Consider the following 21407-nt stretch of genomic DNA (forward strand, 5'->3'; position numbering starts at 1 on the left):
TTAATTGCATTTGCTAGAAATGGTTGAGGCCCTAATTTCTCCTTTGTAGTCAATGTTGAATGCTGTAACATGAAAGACCTTAAATGTATGTAGTGGTATGCATTATGTCAGATGCTTACTCTTCATGTTTCAAGTAAGTTCAACATTATTGATATTATTGAAACAGTGATACTTAAATTGTGATGCTTGGAAGAATTGTAATGAAATATTTGCTATGCTTTCAGCAAGGTTAACATGTTTTACTATTTCTCCTCTTGCTCTCAATTAAATATATTTCCTATAAACAACTTATCGCTACAAAAGGAAGACATTCCTACTGTTGGAGCGGGTATATGTTAAATACAGTACTGTACTTTTATTGTTCATAGTAAATGTTCTGATGTGATTTTTCTGTTCCTCAAAAATCATTGCTTATTTTTGATGGGACTCAAGAAGCATATGCTTTTCTGGCAGTGGAAGAAGATTAAGTCAATCAAAACTAAATATCTCTTCATTCTAAAGGAATATAATTTCCCTAGTTGAAGATTATGTTCTCCTCTCTTAGCTTTCTCTCACTTTTCCTGTACTTTCATGGACTTCCTTCCTCCTGTATCATGCATTTTAATATTTATTTTATTCCACTGATTCTATTTTTATTTCACGTTCTTGCCCTGCTTTATTTCTATTCCTCTCCTAGTTCTGTATATTTCCTTCTTAATTTTTGCCTACTCATCTCAGACTTCTGTTCCACAGATGGGGGGGATGTAGTCTGCTGTCATTCTAACAAATGTGTAACAGCCATATTTCCAGAAAGATATTTGCGACGTCTTTCCATTCAATCTTTCTCATCTTAGTCATAATTTCTGTAACCATATTCCTCTTTCATTTCAGACCTCAGAAAATTTCTTTTAGCTGTTCTAACCCTTTGCCTTTAATTTTCCCACTGCATGATTGTCAAACTATTTGTCACCAGCTACTGCCTTGTTCTTAGCTACCTGACAGAACAGTTTGGTAGCCTTTGGTCTTCCTCTGCAAATGATATGCTGGATGAAAGAAAAGGTCCCAACAAACAGTTGCTGATTTTTTTTTTTATATATATATATTTTTTTTTTGCAACACAGCCTAAATGTTAGATAACATATACTTCCTGGCCAATATTACACAATTACACAGATAAATGTATTATAGACTAAACCTTAAGGTATAACCTGTTTTCAGCAAATATTCTTGTTTAACATAGTATGTGTGTATTTTCCTTTCTTGTATCTTCACTGATGATGTAAAGACAGGAGACATAAGAAGGGAAATGGATTTCAGCTTATTTCATCCCTCACCAGCCTCCTAGAATCTAGATGTATTTAAAAACTGAAGAGGATTGGCAAAGAAATACTTGGAATGAAGTTGCACAATGTAATGGAAGATTTCCTATTTTTAAATGTTTACAAAGTGTCTAAACTCTATCTTTGTGGGTTTCTTCATCTCTGGTCTTCTGCATATATGCATATATGGCTTGCTTACTGATTGCAATAGGATTAATTATAATCATACAGCTCAAAAGTGCTTCCCACCCCACTCCTTGATAGATAATCTGTAACACTTCAAAAGTACTCTAAATATGGGCAAGTTACACATGGGTAGAATCCATTTTTCCTTATATTGTTCAACTATTTGCAAAGTTGAGGGAAAATAAATATTTTCATGCTTTTCTAGAAGAAACAGCATAACTGTGTCATGGGGGACACTTTGCCCGCTTCTCCACTTTGCCACTCTTTTTTTTCTCCACTTCTTTGCCCTTTCTCCACTGCCAGAGATTCAAAAGTTCCCTTTAATTATTATTTTTTTTTAACATTCACTATTTTCCTCCAGTAACAACAAGCAAGTAATAGTGGAAGAAGAAGTGAGAAGAGGGTCAAAAGGCTCTTCCTAATTTTTAATTCCTTACCAAAAGTGAAAAATTGTATAATCAAAATACACAGTAAAGTACAATTTACAACATACTAAGATTTCAACATACAACATTCCTAAGATTTCAGAAATATTCCCTGCTTCTCAGGTTTTTTAAGCAATGATGTGGTATCTTGTTTTATTAATTTATCACAAGATGACAGGCCCCTTTTTGAGAGGGCAAAGAAAATATATTTTAGCCCTCCAATACTATCTGAGAAGACTAGACCAGAGAAAGCTTTGTCCTAGGAAAGAATTAAAGGGACAACACACTCTCATTTTCTCCTGTCTGGTTGTGTTGCAATGTTTGTGTCAGATTGCGTGTACAGTAAAATATAAGTTCAGGCTGGAATAAAACTGGGGAAGGGGATTGTATCTCATATAGCCTTATGTATGAAAAGAGCTAGCTAAATCTGGAAAGGTAAAATAGGTCTGAGGATGACTGATTTGCTGTGACTGGAGAGGGTAGCTGTGGCAGTGAGCTTGAGGAATAGCAGAAGAAACCTTGAGCACGAATACATATGATTTAAAAGCTGAGCCTTGACTTGAAATGTTGCTTAATGGTGGTACATGGGACTCAAGAAGGGGGAAAAGCCAGAGATGTGCTGGGATTTACTTATGTTTGTTCTCTTATCAGTTTAGAGAATCTGAATCAGCAAGTGAATGGATGGGATGAAGGACTGGACCACTGGTTACTGGTAAGATACTGGCAGAGAAATTATGTGGCTCTATTCTTTTTTCATTGCAATAAAGAAATTGAGGAGGAATGCTTTAGGATGGGAAGTTATCTTTATGATGGCCTTTAGTTTCTGAGAAGTTAATTTCATATCCTGATCCTTACTCCCAACCGTTTCTATCTCCTGCACAATAAACTTCACTGTGTTCTTGCAGTTAGACACAGTCTGTCAGAAGATAGGCATTAGCCATGATCTTTTGCTGAATGCCTACATGATTAGAGGATCTAAATCTTTACATGATCTATCTGCTCATTGGCCTGAGCTACTTATATAACTGAAGGTAAGGTTCAAGTTCCTGAACTTCATTTGATCCTATAGGCTAGCCAGTATAGGGAAAACATGAGAGTTGGATATCACCAGGATAACCCAAGTTGCCCAGCTGATAGGCAGAAACACTCCAGACACTTGATATTGGGAATAGCTGTTGTTAGGAAAAGTTTTATTTGCTGCTTTGCCCTTGCTGTGGGGGAGAATTACTTTAAGCAAAGATGTGGTTTCTTGAAACACCAGCTGAGATGTAATTCGTACTCTGTTAAACAGAGGCAGTTCCTGAGCAAAAGAAAATAGAGGAATGGAAAAGAATAAATTCTACAGATTAGAAACTGAAAAAGATACCAAATCCATACTTTCCTCTTCTGGGTTACTGCCATCCGACCTCTCCCATCCCTCAGGCCCAGGGCCTTCATCAAAGCTAATGAAGATTTCAGGTTCTTGCCAGAGTTTATCCTATTTCTAACATAATTTCCCTCCTTCCCCTTACTGACTTGAGAGGATTTGGTTCTCCAACTCACAACATATTAACAGAGCACACATCTCTTTCCCTTTCATATCCTGGCTGTTGTTGTCCTGTGGCAAAGACAAGCGCTCATGGTTCCAGGCCAGCCTGCTGGCTTCAGCCAGGCCATAGGAGATGTGCCAGGAGACAACCACCAGACATGCCTCAGTCTTGGGACTACCCTGTTCAGTGCAAACATTCAAGTAGACTGTAATAAAAATACCAATGTGTTTTCTCTCAGTTCTGTACTCTGACAGTCAGACACCAACACAAACATGCCTTAGGTGAGCAAAGAAGCAGTCTGAGGCCTAGAGCGTCTGCAACATGTCTTGGCCAACATGTCAGTCTAAGGTAATCTCCTCCCATGGATACGCAGGAACATACATACACAAACACACACACCAGATGGCCCCTTTGTGTATGGCAGCAAGTGGATCCCAAAATGTATGTGCTACACAAAAAGTTGAAAGCCTACGAAGCTCTAGGAGGGCCTTCAGAGAAGGTACTGAAGTGCCTCTGGTCAGCACATGGGATGCTGCCTGTGTGGATACAGCTGGAGCAGCCTGGAAACTTTCTCAGGGCTAGTGGTGGAGACATACATCAGGGATGGGACACCAGGCCTTTAACTTGTTCTCAGGAGGAAGATGTCCAGGATGTCCAATTCAACACCACAAAAATGACAAACATGGAACCCCCAATTCCTGCATCCAGCTGGGTGCTCTGGCTGTTCCCTGAGCACCATACTGACACAAGATGCAGGCATCCTACACACATTGCTTTTTGCAGAAGAAAGCCTAAACACACAGGAAGGGAGATACAGAGAGCTCTGTTCTGAGTGATCGGGGAACCTGAATATCAGGGTTTGCCCTGAGCATACCAGGCTTTCAGTCTACGTGCAGTTTAAGTGACCTGGCCAGAACCACAAATAAGCCTATAGACCCTTATGACAGGGTCATTGCAAGCCTTGGTTAGCGCTTTAATTGCATAACCAGTTTTTTATTTTTTTTTTGCTTGAGGTAAGCTAACAGGTATCTTCAACTAAAATGTGTGGGGGCTTGATTTCAGACCGATGAAAGCTGTATTTTTTTAAAAAGAAAATGCTTGTCAGACTCCCATAATGTAAAAATGGCTAAGGTGATTTTCTCCAACTTCACTACATGAGTCACGCTTGGCTTGACACTAAACATCAGCTTAAAAGGAATTATTTTGAAAGTTATAATGGTGTTTCAAAATGAAAGCCTCCTACAACTTTAACTAGAAAATCATGACTGATCTATTTAGTACAATTAAATGAAGCGTTTCAGAAACTTTCATAGTATAAGTAAGTGATGAATGAAATGAAAAATCGCAGCCCATTGAACTGATAATACCACTATATTAAACCAAAGTATCTTCAGGGAATAGCTTTATTTAAATGTGATGATATTTATGTCCTCTCTCTTCCTTCCTTGAATACAAACAATTTAAACAGAATATCTCCAGACAAAGCACTTAAGGAACAACCCCTTCTTCCCTCCTCCCCCTTCTATCTCTTCCTGTCTCAGTAGAGACAGGAAAAATTCTGGAAGGACCTGGTCCAAATACTCCTCTTTGCTTCTCCATGACAGTGATTTTGCAACAGCCCTACTGAACCGTGACATAATCATTATGGGTGAATCTAAATACAGAATTGATCTACTTCGACGTTTTTGGCTTTGGCCATTGTAGTATTTGCCTGAAGACAAGCTTGAATATGTCAAAAATTACAGCAAGTTTTTGTTATATTCATTTGGGCCAGGTATGTAAAGATTTGAAATGTTCACCTCAAGTTTAAATTTTTCCAAAGCTCAGCAGGGAAGAAAAACACAGAATATCAATATACCATGTTACACAGGAAAATCTAAGTTGAAAGCACAAAGCATCTTGTATAGAGTCTGTATAGTGTATGGATTTCTCTGTAATATCAGCTGTGGAAATGTCAGCCACAGGTACCTACTTTTCCTAGAAAGTGGGCACCAAGGGTTTTAATTTCAGCCCTTTCTTGAAAAATACTTTTAAAATATTGTCGTTATAGTTCAGTGTAAAACATACTCTTCACTAATGTAACCCTCTCACAAAGGAACTCTCAATGCACATAGGTCTGAAAGCAAGAGGAAAACCCACTAAGAGAATAAAAGTAGGAAATGGCAGCTCTGGGATTGTGACTGAGGTACTAAAGCAGCAAAAGTATCTAAGTAATTCAGTTTCATAAAAAAAGTCCAAGATCAAAAAGTCACTGTATCTCCTCAAACACAAGTATATTCTGGCTGACTAACTTGGATCGGTGATTCTCTACTTGGGAGTAGCAGCAAGCAAAGCTTGCTTGTAAGGCTCAGTCAATTAAAAGAACGGAAAGGAAGAAAGAAAAAAAAAAAGAAAAGAAAGAAGGGAAGAAAAAGAAAGAAAAAGAAAGAAAGAAACCAGTGAACCAACAAAAAAAAAAAAGACATAGCGAGTTTGTGATAAATTTCCAAATTCTGAGCAATTCAATCATCCCAGGTACCACTCTAATCAAAACGCTAGAATAAGCTACTTCTGCTCAAAGTCACATTCTTACAGGTATATAGCAGTGCTGTGTGAAGAATGAAAAGAGCCATACTGTGTTTTATGAAAGCTCTAAAATCAGCCTTCTTTCTGACTTTTATGAAGGAAAAATCCAAAGTCTATTTTTATTATTATTATTATTTGTTTGTTTGTTTTTAATCCCGAGTGCACTGGTTAGTTACACACTGGTGGCTGACTCTTGCTTTTCACATTTAAGCAAATGAACTGAACCAGTGCATTCTGAAATATCAGAAGAAAACTTCAGAGACAATTCCACTTGTGTTAGTTTCAAAAAAATAATAATAAATAAATGTAGCAAAATCATCCCAACTGCATAAAATATTTTGATAATAAAATGTATTGTGTTTACATGGCAAGGTTTTGGTAGCAGGGGGCTGCCGGGTGGCCTCTGTGAGCAGAGCCCGGCAGCTGCCCCATGTCAGATCAGAGCCAGCTCCAGCTGCTCCAAAAGGGACCTTGGCCAAAGCCAAGCCAGGGAGCGATGCTGGTTGGGCCTCTGGGAGGGCAGATTGAAGAAAGGGAAAGAACTGCTGTGCTACAGAAGCTGTGAGAGAGGAGTGAGAAATGAGAGAGAAGCAGCCCTGCAGAGACCAAAGTCAGTGCAAAGGAGGGCAGGAGGTGCTCCCGGTGCCGGAGCAGAAGCTCCCCTGCGGCCTGTGGAGAGGTCCCTGGTGGAGCAGGCTGTCCCCCTGCAGCCCATGGGTCCCACATGGAGCAGATCTCCACGCTGCAGCCTGTGGAGGAGCCCCCAGTGGAGCAGGTGGATGTGGCCTGGAGGAGGCTGCGGCCCATGGAGAACCCCCCCAGGAGCAGGCCCTGGGCCAGAGCTGCAGCCTATGGAGAGGAGCCCACGCAGGAGCAGGGGGCCTGGGGGGAGCTACCGCCCGTGGGGGACCCGTGCTGGAGCAGTTTGCTCCTGGGGGATGGACCCTGTGGTACAGAGCCGTGTGGGTGCAGTTCCTGAAGAGCTGCTGCCTGTGGGAAGCCCACACAGGCTTAGTTCGGGAATGACGGCATCCCGTGGGAGGGACCCCACATGGAGCAGGGGCAGAGAGTGACCGTGAAGGAGCAGCGGAGGCAAAGCGTTAGGGACTGACCACAGCCCCCATTCCTCGTTCCCCTGTGCTGCTTGGGCGCAGGAGGTAGAAGATGGTCGATAGGGAAGCAGGGGGAAGAAGGTGGTTTTTTTAGTTTGCTTTTAGTTTCTCAGTGTTCTAGTCCACTAGTGATAGGTAATAAATTACATTAATCTCCCTATGCTGAGTCTGTTTTGCCCATGACAATAACTGGTGAGCGATCTTCCTGTCCTTATCTTGAGCCCTTCCCATCGTATTTTCTTCCCCTTTTTCTTTGAGGAGGGGGAGTGAGAGAGCAGTTGTGGCAGAGCTCAGCTGCCCAGCAGAGTAAAAACACCACACAGAACAATCCATTCTGATCTACTACAACTCCATTTTTTTAAAGACGCAGACTCTGGAGTTGCTTCTCTTCTACAGCAGTAAAAACATCTCACTTCCTAATGTGAATAGGGTCCTATCATAAAAAGTAATCATACATGGTTTTGTAAGGGGAAGCAGTGGGATGGAGAGAGCACAGCATGAAGGGAAGGTATTAAGGAAGGAAGGCAAAAAGTTAGATCAAGTTGTGTATCTGCAGCTTGAGAACCTTTTAGAAAACAGTCCTTTCCAACAGAAACTTGTGCAGTGGGAACTTATCAGAAGATAATAAGGTGATTCCTTCAGTCAAAGTCAGTCAAACAGCTATTTGTTTGCCTTTTCTTGATATTCTAGCAGTATATTGTCAGCTAAGTATGTGGTACAGAATGAGGTTATCATATCTCATCATCTTTCATGCCAATGAGTGTGAGGTCTAGTACATCTACCACATCTCCCAGTCATAACTCATTTATTTCCTTAGCACTTGTTTAAACGAATTTATTTACATGATTATACACCAGATCCCAAGTTCTTCCTTCACTGCAACACTCCTGCTTGTTGTCATTTCCTTTGAAAATATCTCGTTCTGTAATATTTTGGAACTTCATTCTGATAAATTAATTGATCAGATCAAGCTCTCCTCTATAAACTGGAAAAATATTTTTGTAGGAATTTAACATAATCTTACAAGGATTTATTCCCCTTGCAATCACTCAGAATCTTCAAGTCTACAGCCCCAGATGCCCTTCAACTGAAGGAGAAGGTTGAAGGGAAGAAACATCTAGCGATGAAAGCTAACTGCAGCAAAACCCAAACTGTGGTGGGTAAAATTGTATGTCTAGCCCTTCTCAGCCACAGAATTTAATAGTTTATTTATTTGTTATAATATTTACTCATTTCCGCCAATAGGTCTGAGAATGAAGAAAGTAGCTAACTTGTACTCCACTCCAACAAACTTTGAGCCTCCTGGGTCTTGCTCAGACCTGCCAGACTGCAGTTTTGTGTAGCTAGTATTTTCCAGCTTGCTGCTTCAGTAGAATTTCATCTAGATCCAGAAGTTTCTACTCTCTGTTTCAGACATCACCAGGTCTACTTTTGTAAAGACAGTTCTGAATAAGCTTAGACTTCTCTAGATAGAAAACCTAAGAAAAATTTAGTCAGGATTATGCATCCTTTTTGTTTTGTTGAGTAAGGGTCTGCCTACAAGAGGCTTCCAGTACAGCGTATAATTTTCCTTCAGAAACATTATTCATAGTTTTTCTCCTTTTTAATATCATGCAAAATCTGCAACACTAAATATTTTAATATATAGAACAAATTCTAACACAACACAAACCGCTACCACCAACTTCACAGGCATACAGTCATAATACTTTCAATCTACAGAATAAATCTTTTGCTTTTCTCCTGTTGAGAAAGGGGCTTCTGGCCCTCTACTCTTGGGCCTTTTGTACAGAATGACAAAATTTGAGGCCAGATTCAACTACTGGTTATTCACAAATGACCATTTATCCAGCTCAGGGGGTGTGTATCGGGTCACAATTCTTTTAAAATGCCCTTTCATATTCCCCAGAATTCAGAGCTATACCTTTATGCCAAAACACAAATAGGTACAGCCGATGATAGGCCACGTCCTCCTCCCAAGTCTTTAAAGCTAGTGGGATTTAGAGATTATCAAGGATCCCACGCCTCTCTTCTCTGTTCATTTTACAGATGCCGCAACATACATGAAAACAGTGAAAGACGTAGGATCAGCAGAAGAAAGCCCCTTCTCCTCCCTGCTCAGTGAGTACATCTTTCCTTTGCTTTTCTCAGCAACAGGTTGGTAACACTAAGGTTCTTCTAAAATGTGATGGTATCAACTGTGTGTAGATAAAGACCAAAATACCCAAGATTTATTGCTGTGCCTACAGTTTCCAGTAATCTCAGTTCTCATTGCTAGACCAACATCTTCAAACACGTCTTTGAATTTAGGAGATGAACTTTGTTATCAGCGTGGGATGAATCACCACAGCTGAGCCTATGCAGTTCTCAGGTAGTGCACCAAGAACTACAGGTGTTCGGGATATTTGATAAGATGTTACCTTCATTTCAGTACCTAGGCAGCAGTGCAGAGAACTAACATTAAGTAACAGGTTTTAGAAATGTTAAGCCTCCTTTTATATTTAGTTCACAGGCAAACTGTCCACCATGCCATTTTAGTTTGGATTATTTTGGAGAAAAAAAAAAAAAGAAACTTGTGTTCTGCTAATGACCAAATTCACGTAGCAAAAATAGCTTTTTAATATGGGACAATAGACTCTTGAGAGACTACAATTAGCATTGTTGATAAAACTGCTTGTGCTAAGAAGTGGGTCTCCAAATGCATATTCTTAAGGTAAAAGGGAAACTAAAGTACACAACAATCAAAAATAAAGTCTTTAGAGTGGGAGCTGTATTATTTTTAGATCAAAACATCTTATTAGACTACTAAAGAAAAGCTTGCATCTTGCCAGCAGCTGCTTTGGGCCACGTGTATAAATGTTTCCAAGTAATTTGTGGCCAGACAACAGACACTGACTTTGTTCAGTGATTTAGTATTTCAAATATTTGTTAAATGTCTACTTCTACAGCAAATAAACAAAATTTAGCAACCCACATGAAGAACTGTTTACAGAAAGTTATTCTGGCAAATGGTCTGTGTATATGAAATATTTCATGACAATCACAACATGTTTTTATGGTTTGTATTCACAATGACAGTTATGTTGCAAATTATACAATAAGTTTAGATAATAGCATGTACTTCTGTTAACTGTGCTCATTCCTTCCATTCCTGCCTCCTATTTTTTATGTCTATCACCAATTTCTAAATACTGGTTACTGGAGTAAATCTCTTAGGCCAGTATTCTTTAGTTTGATTCACAAATCCCTACATTTCCTAGTGTAGCTCTACATTTCCTAGCCCTCTAACTAGGAAAAACACACTACAGACAGACTTTTTTTTTTTTTTTGCAGTCACATTGTGTGTCTGTCTCCAGAGATCTGCAAACCATATGTTGAAATACATTGTCCATAGTTTCTAATGCATCTCTAATGAAAAGCAATTAAATTTTAAATAAAGTATATAAAAAAGCTCTGTATCTGGGGTTCAATTTCTCTTGCAGTGGCAAGAGGCTGTATCTCTGATTGAAGGTACTTAAAACACAGCTCATGAGAAATGATGATTCCAATGCCAGCAAGGTTACAGACCGGTGTTCTTCAGTGGGAATAAAAGCAGCAGAACTGCATCTAAGGTTATTGGATGGAGACCTCATGATGGCCTACATCTTCTACAATAATAATTTATCCCCAAAAGACTGAAGAGTTTTCAATTCAAAAAGGTCAAAATTAATTTAAATGAGAACTAGCAAATTAATGTCTTTCAATACAGAAAGCTCATCACACGGAGAGTTAGAAGTAAGATAGTTTGTACACAATTATCCCACAAAAACTGTCCCCTTGCAGGCAAGCCTTTGCTTCAAGTTCTGTTTTTACCCAAGTCAGTGAATGTCTGAGATCCAGCAAACTTTTCCTTTGGTCCCTGAGCAGTTTTCCCACCACCTTTAAGACATGGCTGACTGCAGCTTGCTCCTTTTTTTGGATTCCCCAGCTTGCCACCCCCTGCAGACCTACAGCTCCCAGTGTGAGAAAAAGTGTTATCCTTCTGCATGGCTCCACCTCCATTCCCCGTGGTTTCCGTAAAGGAACATAAAAAAATGTAACAGAAATCGACAACCAACTTTCCTTGTGGTTATATTTTTAATCTACACTTCCGCAAGCTACAAAACTTGATTTCAAGTTATTGAAGGTACCTAAAAACACCCATTTCCTTGATATATCTCAGGAAAAAACTTTGTTGCCAGCTTTTTCATCAAGAAACAATGTACCTCTAAGAATAGATTTCACCCTGGTTTCTCATTTTTTTTTTTTTTAAAGTTATTTTTGTAATGTCCCTCCTTGCTTTTGTCCTCTATACAAATCATGACCATTTTGCTGTATATACAGGAAATAATTGTAAACAATATTATTAACCCCCTCTGTGATCTCTTGTGCTAGCTCACAATTTGATAGCAGAGGCCAGCATAAGGACTGAAAGAACATCTGTAGAAGAACTCAGTACTATATGGATTTCCTTGCACATCTCTGTTCGGCATAATACTAGAACAGCTGGCACTGGTAGAATTTTCATTCTTGTCTCCATATTGTCCCCCCAAAACGTGTTTCCTGTTAGACTTGAATCACTACCTGATTTGTGTACATGCTAATATTTATGGAACCACCCTTATGTATCAGATAATCGAGATGTTCTATATAAAGCCTCTTGATTGAATGGCAAGGTAGAAGAGGAAAATCAAAGCTGCTGCATTCATTCTTTAATTTTGTTAAATTACTTCAAACAAATTGAAAACAAGTTTCACTCACATGCATATTCATCTTGTAGTGAAGTCAACAGAAGTGAACAGCATGTGAGTAGTGGCAAAGAGCTATGAAAGTCCTTGTAGCTTTAACTCTATAACCGAAAATTTTTACTCTTATCTTTGCAAAAGTTTCAGTTCTGTGCATCCACACTCAATATTTGCAAATGATTTCAATTTCTCGCATCATTTTCATCTTCCATTGTTACTTATGACCAAGACAAGCAAATTTTGATTTTGGGATAACATATGGGATTACATATGGGATGCAGTAATATTCTTAGGCTCATTTCAGAGGAGTCTTCATGATCACAAGGACTGAAAGGTAACTTCTACCTGTTTTGGGGTGATAAAGCTGTCAACTTTTTGCCAAGTCTAGCTTTCTATATATTTAGAAGAACTGTAACAAGGGATACCTATTACAACAGCAAATATTTGCCTCAAGTTTGTGATCTAACTCCAATATGAACTCAAGCTTCAAATTAAGCAGGCAGAACCAATGTGTGTTATTAGCATTTCTAGCTGACTTGATGCTCAGACTCATTTAGAAGCAGCTTGCTGACTCCCCCCTCTTCTCTGCACAATCTCTCCTCCTGTCTCCCTAGAAATACAGTTTAGATTTGGAGCATTCCCACTGCATTACCAGCAGCAATCTCTTCATGAAATTCTGCAATGATACTATGAGGAATCAAGCATCTCAGTGTCACTGAGTAGACCTGGAACAAGAGAACTTGACAGCCTGTGTGTGTCAAGTTTGGCAAGAGTAGAACAATCCTTTAGAAGTAGTTGGCTATGAAGTGTGATGTGAAAAGCTGACACTTGTGAGCTTTCCGACCATAAGAAGTTATCCTCACCTAACACTAGTGACCATTTGGAAAAACTGCACTGAGCACTGATTTATGATGCTCGTACTTTGTAAAATCAGGTACCAGAATTGGTAATTTCACTCCCCAATCTGTATTGTATGACAACTGCATCTTGGCAGACTCAGCTGTTTCTCCAGCGCTTTTATGTTCATGCAAAAACTGCAATGGACAGATCTTTCTTCAGACTTCCTATTCTACACAGAAAGGACCAGATCTTTAAGTGATATGCTGAGAGGAAAAAAAAAAAAGAAAAAGAAAAGGGTTTTGTAGTGGAAAGACAGAGACATGTCATAGACATATGTACAATGTCAACTGCAGATTAAATGGGATGTTCTGTTTCAAAAGTTGCCACAATTGTTTTTGATAAAACATTTCAAAATCAAAAAAAAAGTATTAAAAATAATACTAGATCTCTTTTAAAGGAATAAGATATTTCCTTTATGTAATTTACAAGGCTTTTTATAAATAAAACTTTTTTTTTTCAGAGAAAATTATTCCAGAAAAATTCAAAGAATATTTCTTGAGTAATTTCTGCTCCTTTAGAAGGCTGTGAAAGCATGTTACTAGCAGTGCAGTAGTAGAATAGCTTCAAACACGGTACAGTAACCACAAATGCCTGATTGCTTCATTCTATAGTATTTATTCAGTTTGAGAAAAAATACTGTAGGCAAATATAGTTTGAAATCAGTGTACAGAGGTTATACCATGCTATAATGCCAGTCTGATATATATTTGTATTTTTGTGATTTATATTAGAAGATATGTCTGAAAAAACTGAAGTGAGTGCTTCTACCATTTTATTATTCCTGTGAATCTTGAAGCGAATCCAATCTCACTCATGGAAACTCTTTTTGTGACCTTGACAGGAAAAATCACTTTTCAAATGTCTCCTGAATGCCCTGCTTGGCAAAAATGTGAATTGATATTCCCTTACCTCTGACTATCAGGCTCCTATGAAATGTCTGGATGAAACCGCAAGAATTAGAAACCCCCAAATCACTTCTGAAAACTCAGCCAGTGTTAAGCCCTGGTAGGAGCAAGCAGAAGATAGTTTCATATGTGGGGGAAGAACTTTTTTTACTACCACTCGTTTTGGTAGTAAACAGACCTCCACTTTATTCCCGAGTTGTTAAGTCTTTACAAAATGGCCTATCTCTTTGTTAGAATGCCTTTTATTTGTTACCTCCTATTCTTACAGTACATAACTAAGCCAAGTTATGAGGCATAATGTCTGTGCAAAGACGTAACAAAACAATTCCTATGGCCAAGAACAGATTACAGTGTAAGTAACGGCATCTCTTGCAAGCTGCCTGCACGACATAGGAAAAGATACCTGAAGATGCCACCAAAAGGTACCTAAAGAAGTTTGATCATGTTAGCACAGCACAACATCCCAGTTTCATTTACTCTCTTGGAACTGGCTGTCAGTGAGAGGTACACATTGCACTGCCTTAAACTTCTTAAAAATGCATTCAACTTCCAATTCAATTTCTTCACCTCAGGATTTGCGAGCAAGAATTAATGTTGTACCTCTTTTCAATGTAAATAATAAAACAGAGATTACAAAACTGTTCAGTAACAAATTCTCTGCAAAAAGAAACTAGAACAACTTGAGAAACATTCAAGCTGACTAAATTAAAAAAACTACACAGAAAGGAATAATAATAAAAAAAAAAAACTGCCTTTTTTTTCCATATTAGTGTATGGAAATATTGCCTGTATCTTTTGTGAGCTAAACAAGTTATTTACAAACTCAGAAAGAGCACAGTTGTTTATTGAGTTGAGCAATGGAAGGAATGGCTCTTGTGATAGTGATAGTATTTAAGAATTCGCTGCCATATTCATTGATCACAAAACTTTAATCTGCAATACAGACCTCAATTGTAGTAACTCTATCACATACTTTTCCTACAATTCCTTTTATTTTTTTTCTCAATCTCTCATTTATTTCTGAACAGAAGCTTTCTGCTTTTCTCAAGCTTTCAGTGACATCAGACCTCCACTGCTTGCAAGGTGTGAGGATCTAAACCTTGCAAAGATATAAAGGAACACACTTCACATTTAAGTCGGTGAAAGTTAGAAGATTCACTACCTACAGACAGTGTCTGAAGAAAAACCTTACATCTCAGGACTTTTATATCCTATATACATCCCATACTAAGGTTCTCTAAATGTAGCATAAAGTAGGGTGCCTCAGAATGGGAATCAACCAGAGCCAAACTCCAAGCAGGGAACACAGAGCCAGACAGTGCTAGCCCGTAGGGTCTACCAGGACAGGCATCACCTAAAGCAATGATAAAAGTTCTTAGACTATACTTTGTTCAAGACTGTACACTGAACAGATTCTCTTGGACCTGAGGGCACTGCATGTGGGTGTTAATACCTATTCTAGATCCAAAATAAATTATGGATTGTTTGATATCTAGCTGTGCATACCTATTCTACATATATATTCTAAAGAAACCGAGCAGAGCTAGCAGCACAGAGTGCAGCCTTTTCCACCCTCGGCCTAAGGGCAAAAGAGTTTCATTTTGAACAGGAAGCCACACAGGGCTCTTAGGGGCCATTAGGCTTAGGAAATTGCTGACAGGGTTTTCAGGTCACATTATCAGTTTTGGATGTAGGCAGAATTTGGACACCTGGATGCTATTTTAAGTGCTGAAGTCTGTATTTGAATTTAGTCACAAGTTCTTCCTCTGAGGCACTGGGCCTCTTCAGCTCCCAGGCATGCGCCAAGGAACCGTGAAATGGGTGAGCATCTAGGGAGGGACATCTTCTAAGGTGAAGCATAAGTATTCATACTTATCTAGAGCATCGCAAAAGATATCACACAGGGAGGGGAGAGAGAACAGTTCCTTGTGTATAAAAAGCTCAGGAACAATAGAAAGCACCACTGTTGTGCCATTTGCACAAGAATTGAAAATCCTCATCAATTTAATGCAAGTCTGGAATACTCATGAATTGCTGGCTAAGATACAGACTGGAAAAGTTCCCCCAAAAGCGTTTCATTACTTATGTGGGTGTGGGGAAAGTGTTATAATTCTTCAGCTATAGTTATGTTACTTTATTACTTTCTAAGCCAAAGAGTTATTTTTAAATTGAATTAAAAATTGCTACTTATGCAATTATTCAGTGGATACTCTCCAAAACAGGATTTCTGTAGCTATCTTGGGTCAGAAGAACGTGATGAATCAGCAGGCAAACAACATCAGTTTAAATTCAATTAATTCCCTTACCATGTTCATTCACCCACTAAAATAGAGTTTGCATCTTTCCCTTGTAATTGACTTGCAACGTTCAGTCACTCTTAAATGTAAAGGAATCTAAATGTGGTATATTTTATTTATTTCAGAGACAGAAAAGTGGAGCTTCAGGAGAAAAAAAAATACTAACAAGAAATGTTTAAGGTAGGTTACTCAGGCACAATTCATTGAGGCACAATTCATTGAGGCACTTTATCTTACCCAAGTCTCTCTAACTGCTACCTTTCTCCAGAGCTACCCTTCATATCATGAAAATAGTGAGGGTAATATTGATTATCCAGGTATCAAGCTGTCGTGCCTGTTTAATCCTTACAAAATTTGGAAAGGTTGAAATATGTTGGTCTCCCTGTCACGTCTGTTTTTACTTCTGACAGACCTGCCCATAAGCAAATAGCCTCCTCCCAAAGTGAGGGCTTAAATAAGGTAGAGATAACTCGAAGATAACATGTTCATCTTGGGTCACTCTAATACAGAAGGTTTTTGTCTTGTGAAATAGAAGGAAAGATATGAACTGAAAAAAGCATAATGGTCCAAAATTTGTGTCGTTACGGACATTATCTCACTATTGCCACAAAATTTAGTTCTTTGTAGGTAACAAAAACGACTTGTTCAGATTAGCTTCTTCCATGTGCACCCTGTACAAAGCTAGAGATCTGCATATTAGCGTACTAACATATACTTTGCAGTCTTAACATTTGTACAACTTAGAGTAGAAGCAACTTAAACAAGCAGCTCTATTCAGACCCTTAATTTTTTTTTTTAATTTTTGAGTTTTTGTTTGAATCTCATATCCTTGTCCTCAAGAGCACTGTTCTTGAATGAAGCCAGCCCTTCGACATTTGGCATTTATATGCAAATTTCAAGTGTCAATTCAAAAATGTAATATGTATGTATCCTATTTGGGAACCTGTGTTTAGACATAGGGTAGAGAGGATGAAAAACTTAATTTTGATGCCTGTCCCTGGAGTCAGACCTTTCATGTTTTGGGTCACTCTACTATTGCTTTAAAAGAACACGTTAGTCTCCCATTCACTGTCCTGGAGGCCCCTCTATCAGCCAACTGTCTATAAACCTGAGTGAAGCATTTTGCTGACACTTTTAGAGCCATGCTGTTTTCTCTAGCTAATCTTACACACAGAAATAAATAATTAAAGGGAAACAATAAGGAAAGGAAAAGAAAAAGGCATAATTTGAGACATTTCTGGATTATTTCTGGCAGTAACACGCTCCTTTGGAACAGACTGCCCAGAATGTGTGTGGCCAGGAAAAAAAATGTGTTTTTTTCCCCCAACAGAATCAAACCAGTCCATTGGCAGACTCCATGATAATCCACATCTCTAAGAGCTTTCCAACTGATAGAGAAATTCAGCTGAAAGATGCATCCACCATTGAGGGCTGTGCAGCAAAATTTCTCACACTTTGTGCAGTAGGCCTGCCAGCTGCTGGCATTCAATGACATGAGCCAAATAGCATATATCTGTGCAAGAGAAACAAATCAAAAAGCCTCTTGAATTTACTCACTTTATCCTGTTTGAAAGGGCTTCAACCTTCTTTTTTTTACAAGCTATATTTGTTTGTCTAACAAACCACACTACCTCTCCCTAAAAACCCTGCCTAACAGTTTGTAGAGGACCCTCCCCTCCTTTTTTTTTTTTTAAAGATTAATTCAATAGCAACATTTTTTCAGCTATTTACCTTGATAAAGCTATATCTGATATCTGCTTCAGGAAGAACCTAGAGGTTTAACAATGACAATCTGAGAACATCTAACTTATCTGCTGCCTCTGCCCTGCCTGCAACAGCTGCAGCTTTCCCTTCAGGAGAGACTTTACTAGATGACAAAGGCTTCCTAAACTATCCTAAAGAGCCAGGTGGCAGTCCAGTTCATAATTATTCTCAAAAAATGTTCAGTTTTACCCTATCTTAATCATTCTCCCTAAGCAAATGTGACAACAGGACCACTTAATTGTGCTACGAGAAGTGTATCTGATGGCACCCAGGACAGTGGCCAAGTTGAAGGATGGTGATGTCATTCACTCCTGACCTGCTTCTGGATTTTCTGGTTCGTGTCATATTTGTATTCTTTGCACTGGGATTATAAGGGCTCTATCACCAGAGATCTTCTCCTCCTAGAAAATATAAAACATGCAAGTGTTTCCACCAAACCCATGGAAAATGGTCCTTATGAAAACAGTCCTTGTGAAAATGGCCTGAACCTCTAATGTGCCATATACATATATACAGGAGATTTGCAAACTCCTGTACCATATACAATACTTTATCTAGAAGCACTCATTTTTTTCAGAGGTATGTTTCCATCACTGAATAATTAAAGCTTTCCTAACTAAACAAATGTAAGAACAACTGCATGTAAGCTAGAGCCATTAAATCAATCCTACAGTGGTGACATTTCATCGTTCACATTTAATTTTCATCACCTCATTGGTCTGCACATTTTCAACTAACTCACTTTTCAAAAAGTAGTTAACATCTCAAGTTAATCGTTGGTCTGTCTGAGCAGTGTTACAACACTATAAGATTATTTATTATTAAATAGCATTGTGAATCATGGAGTTTTTAAATTCTTTATTGCCAAGTGGTAGAGACGTTTTGCTAATTAATTGCTAGCTTGCCTCCTCTTCTTTACAACATCACCTATTTTAACTACATAATGGATTTGGGTAACAGAGGTTAAAGCATCATGATTGACAGAATTTTGTCTTCAAATAGGGAGTTGACAACAGTATAATGAATTATGAAGAGATTGTGCTCAATAAACATTCAGTAATAGAACCAGGAATATGCAAACACGAGAAGAGAATAATGCTGTTTTAAAACATTACTTGTTAATGAAAAGCAGTAATACATGATAGGTTATATTCTGTTCTAAATATATAGCTGTATCTCTTGTAATTATTTGTCTGGAGGAAAGTGAGAGACCTGATCATCACTGTGACCAGTCCAGGCTCAGCATACAGCAGTGATCTCAGATGTTAAGCTAAGCAATGAAAAAGCATAAAATGGAATTATTCCAATGCTACTATACCACACATCCTTAATTGGATAAGAAAGCTTAATTATGTTAACCTGTCTTTAAAAGGTTATTAGAAATAGAGATGGAGAGCTCAGACATGAATCTCAAGAATGATCAAAGAATGAAAATATTTTATGTTGAGAGTGTGGAAAAATGAAATGAGCTATCTTAAAAGTTACTGGGGTAGAAAAACAGAATAATGTTGGGAAGGAAGATAAGCTTACTCGTATTTTCTTACAATACTAGAATTAAGTTAAAAGATGGCAACAAAAGATTTCAAGGCAACAACAAAATCCTTTGATACTCAAAGTTAGTATGTAGATTTCATTGCTACAAGGTGCTTTGCGGCATTCAGGTAACTGCTAGCCATTACAGAATTCACAAAACAAAGAGCATTCGGGGCAGGGAATGCTTATAAAGAAATGAAGTTCTGAAAGTTTTGAAATAAATATAAACTGTGATGCTCCTTGGCAGGAAACAACCTCTGGTTATTGTGGGAAAGTCTTCTGAAAGACTGTTTCTTTGCAGAAACCTAATGCAGAGTTCTATCCAAAAACTTTCTGCAGTTGTCAGCTGAGGCTGGATATTGGACTCTGATAAACTATTACAGCCTAGTTTGAAAGTTCTTCTATTTCTGCTAGTTGTGTTGAGTTTAAGGAAAACAGTCTCCCTCGAGATGCTAAAATGCCCGGCATAGGATTTAGGCTGTGGAAGAGGAAAGTTACAGGCTGCATCTGATTTTAGAATGGGACCTGCATGGAATAAAGAAACCTGTTAGCCTTCCTCAGCAGAGGAGAGCAAAATGTGAGATTTGACGTATGGCCATCAGAAACGCCTAAGTTCTTCCTGCAGTCTGTATACCCCTTATTTTTGCTCCAGTGCCTGCCTGGAGCTGCTTTTGGAAGAAGTGAAACATCAGTGAGGACAGCTTGGTGCTGGTTTCTTTCTTTTTTTTTTTTTTTCTTTTTTTTTTTTTTTTTAAGGGGACTGAAGATGCATATACATAAATGCAAATACTTGAGAGCTATTTTTCCTTCAATCGTAAGTTTATTTGTCCAAAATGGTTCTGTTAGTTGAAACTATAGTCATCTCAGAGAGTACTATAATAACAGTAAAAACTCGATAAGCTGCAAGTCCTGAGCTTTCTCTGCTCTGGGGAAACTCCACTGAACTCAGGCTGGTTATGCTGGCACTAGCTTCAGAAGCAGCCCAACCCTAGCCATGGCACGAAGCAGTTTAAGAGGTATGCTGCACATTTCTCAGCCTCTGCAAAGAGCCACGAAGTTAGGCAGGGGGTACCGGGGTGTGCGGGCTGTGCCGGCAGCAGGCAGCACCTGCTGCTCTGGCGGAGCCCTGGGGGTGCAAGGGGACCCAAGGCTTGTGGCCTGCCCCTGGCGTGGCGGCAGGGCCACCGGGCTGGCAGAAGGGACTCACGGTGGTCCCGCACCTGCTCACCTGTCGATGCTGATCACGCAGAGGGTCATGATGGAGGCCGTGCAGCACATGACGTCCATGGCGATGAAGACGTTGCAGAAGAGGCGCCCGAAGATCCACTCGCCGCCGATGAGGTCGGTCACGCTGACGAAGGGCATGACGGCCAGGGCCACCGAGAGGTCGGCCAGGGCCAGCGAGACGATGAGATAGTTGGAGGGCTGCCGCAGCTTCTTCACGAAGCAGACGGAGATGACCACCAGGCAGTTGCCGGCGACGGTCAGCAGGGTGATGAGGGAGAGGACGGCCCCGATGACGACCTTCTCCACGTTGCCGTAGCTCAGGATCTGCTCCCCGCACTGCGAGTCGTTGGCGGCCGCGGGGCCGGTGGGGGGCAGCTCCGACGGGGCGCCCGCCGGGCCCAGCTTGGCCAGGCTGCGGGGCGGCCAGGAGCCGGCGATCATCCTACCGCCGCCCAGCGCCCGCGGCTCCTCGCCGCCGAGGGGCCGGAGCTCACCGGAGAGGCGGCCGCTGCCGAGGGCGATGACCATGGCGGCGGGAGCTGCCCATGGAGCCCCCCAGCCCACCCCACCCCACCCCACCTCTCCCCACCCCGCCTCGCCGGCTCTCCCCGCCGCCCGGCCGGCTCGGGCTCCTCCTCGGGCGCCGCCCGCCCCTCGCCCCGGCGGGGCCCGGCCCTCAGCGCCCCCCGGAGCGGCCGCGCTCGCCCACGGCGCCCCCCGGGAGGACGGGCGGCGGGCACGGCGCCATCGCCCCCGGCCCGGGGAGGGGAAGGAGGGAAGGAGCGAGGGGGGCGGCCGCTGCCCGCTGCCACTCGCGGCGTGCTCTGCTCCGACGGCGGCTGGGAGCGGAGCCGGAGCCGCTCCGCCCTCCTCCGCTCCCTCCCCCGCCGCGGGACCCCGGCC

At 40.4% G+C, this 21407-nt stretch overlaps 1 protein-coding gene and 1 long non-coding RNA gene across 3 annotated transcripts in view; one reads left to right on the forward strand and one right to left on the reverse strand.

The window, feature by feature from the left end:
* LOC121073286 overlaps positions 1-9750 on the forward strand; it is a 134639-nt gene extending 124889 nt beyond the window's left edge. The window contains exons 3-4 of the long non-coding RNA XR_005821589.1: positions 2561-2621; positions 9165-9750. This is a non-coding gene — a long non-coding RNA (uncharacterized LOC121073286). The remainder of the gene's footprint in view (positions 1-2560; positions 2622-9164) is intronic.
* The window catches only part of HTR7 (5-hydroxytryptamine receptor 7), a 41495-nt gene extending 20421 nt beyond the window's left edge, over positions 1-21074 (reverse strand). For both annotated transcript variants that reach the window (XR_005821588.1, XM_040564068.1), the window contains exon 1: positions 20506-21074. Coding sequence is in view for 1 of the 2 variants with exons in the window: in XM_040564068.1 (XP_040420002.1) it covers positions 20506-21032 (527 nt within the window). In the remaining variant the exon portion in view is untranslated. The remainder of the gene's footprint in view (positions 1-20505) is intronic.
* Positions 21075-21407: the final 333 nt, after the last annotated feature.

This window comes from Cygnus olor, chromosome 7 (genome assembly GCF_009769625.2).
Source record: "Cygnus olor isolate bCygOlo1 chromosome 7, bCygOlo1.pri.v2, whole genome shotgun sequence".
Taxonomy (NCBI): domain Eukaryota; kingdom Metazoa; phylum Chordata; class Aves; order Anseriformes; family Anatidae; genus Cygnus; species Cygnus olor.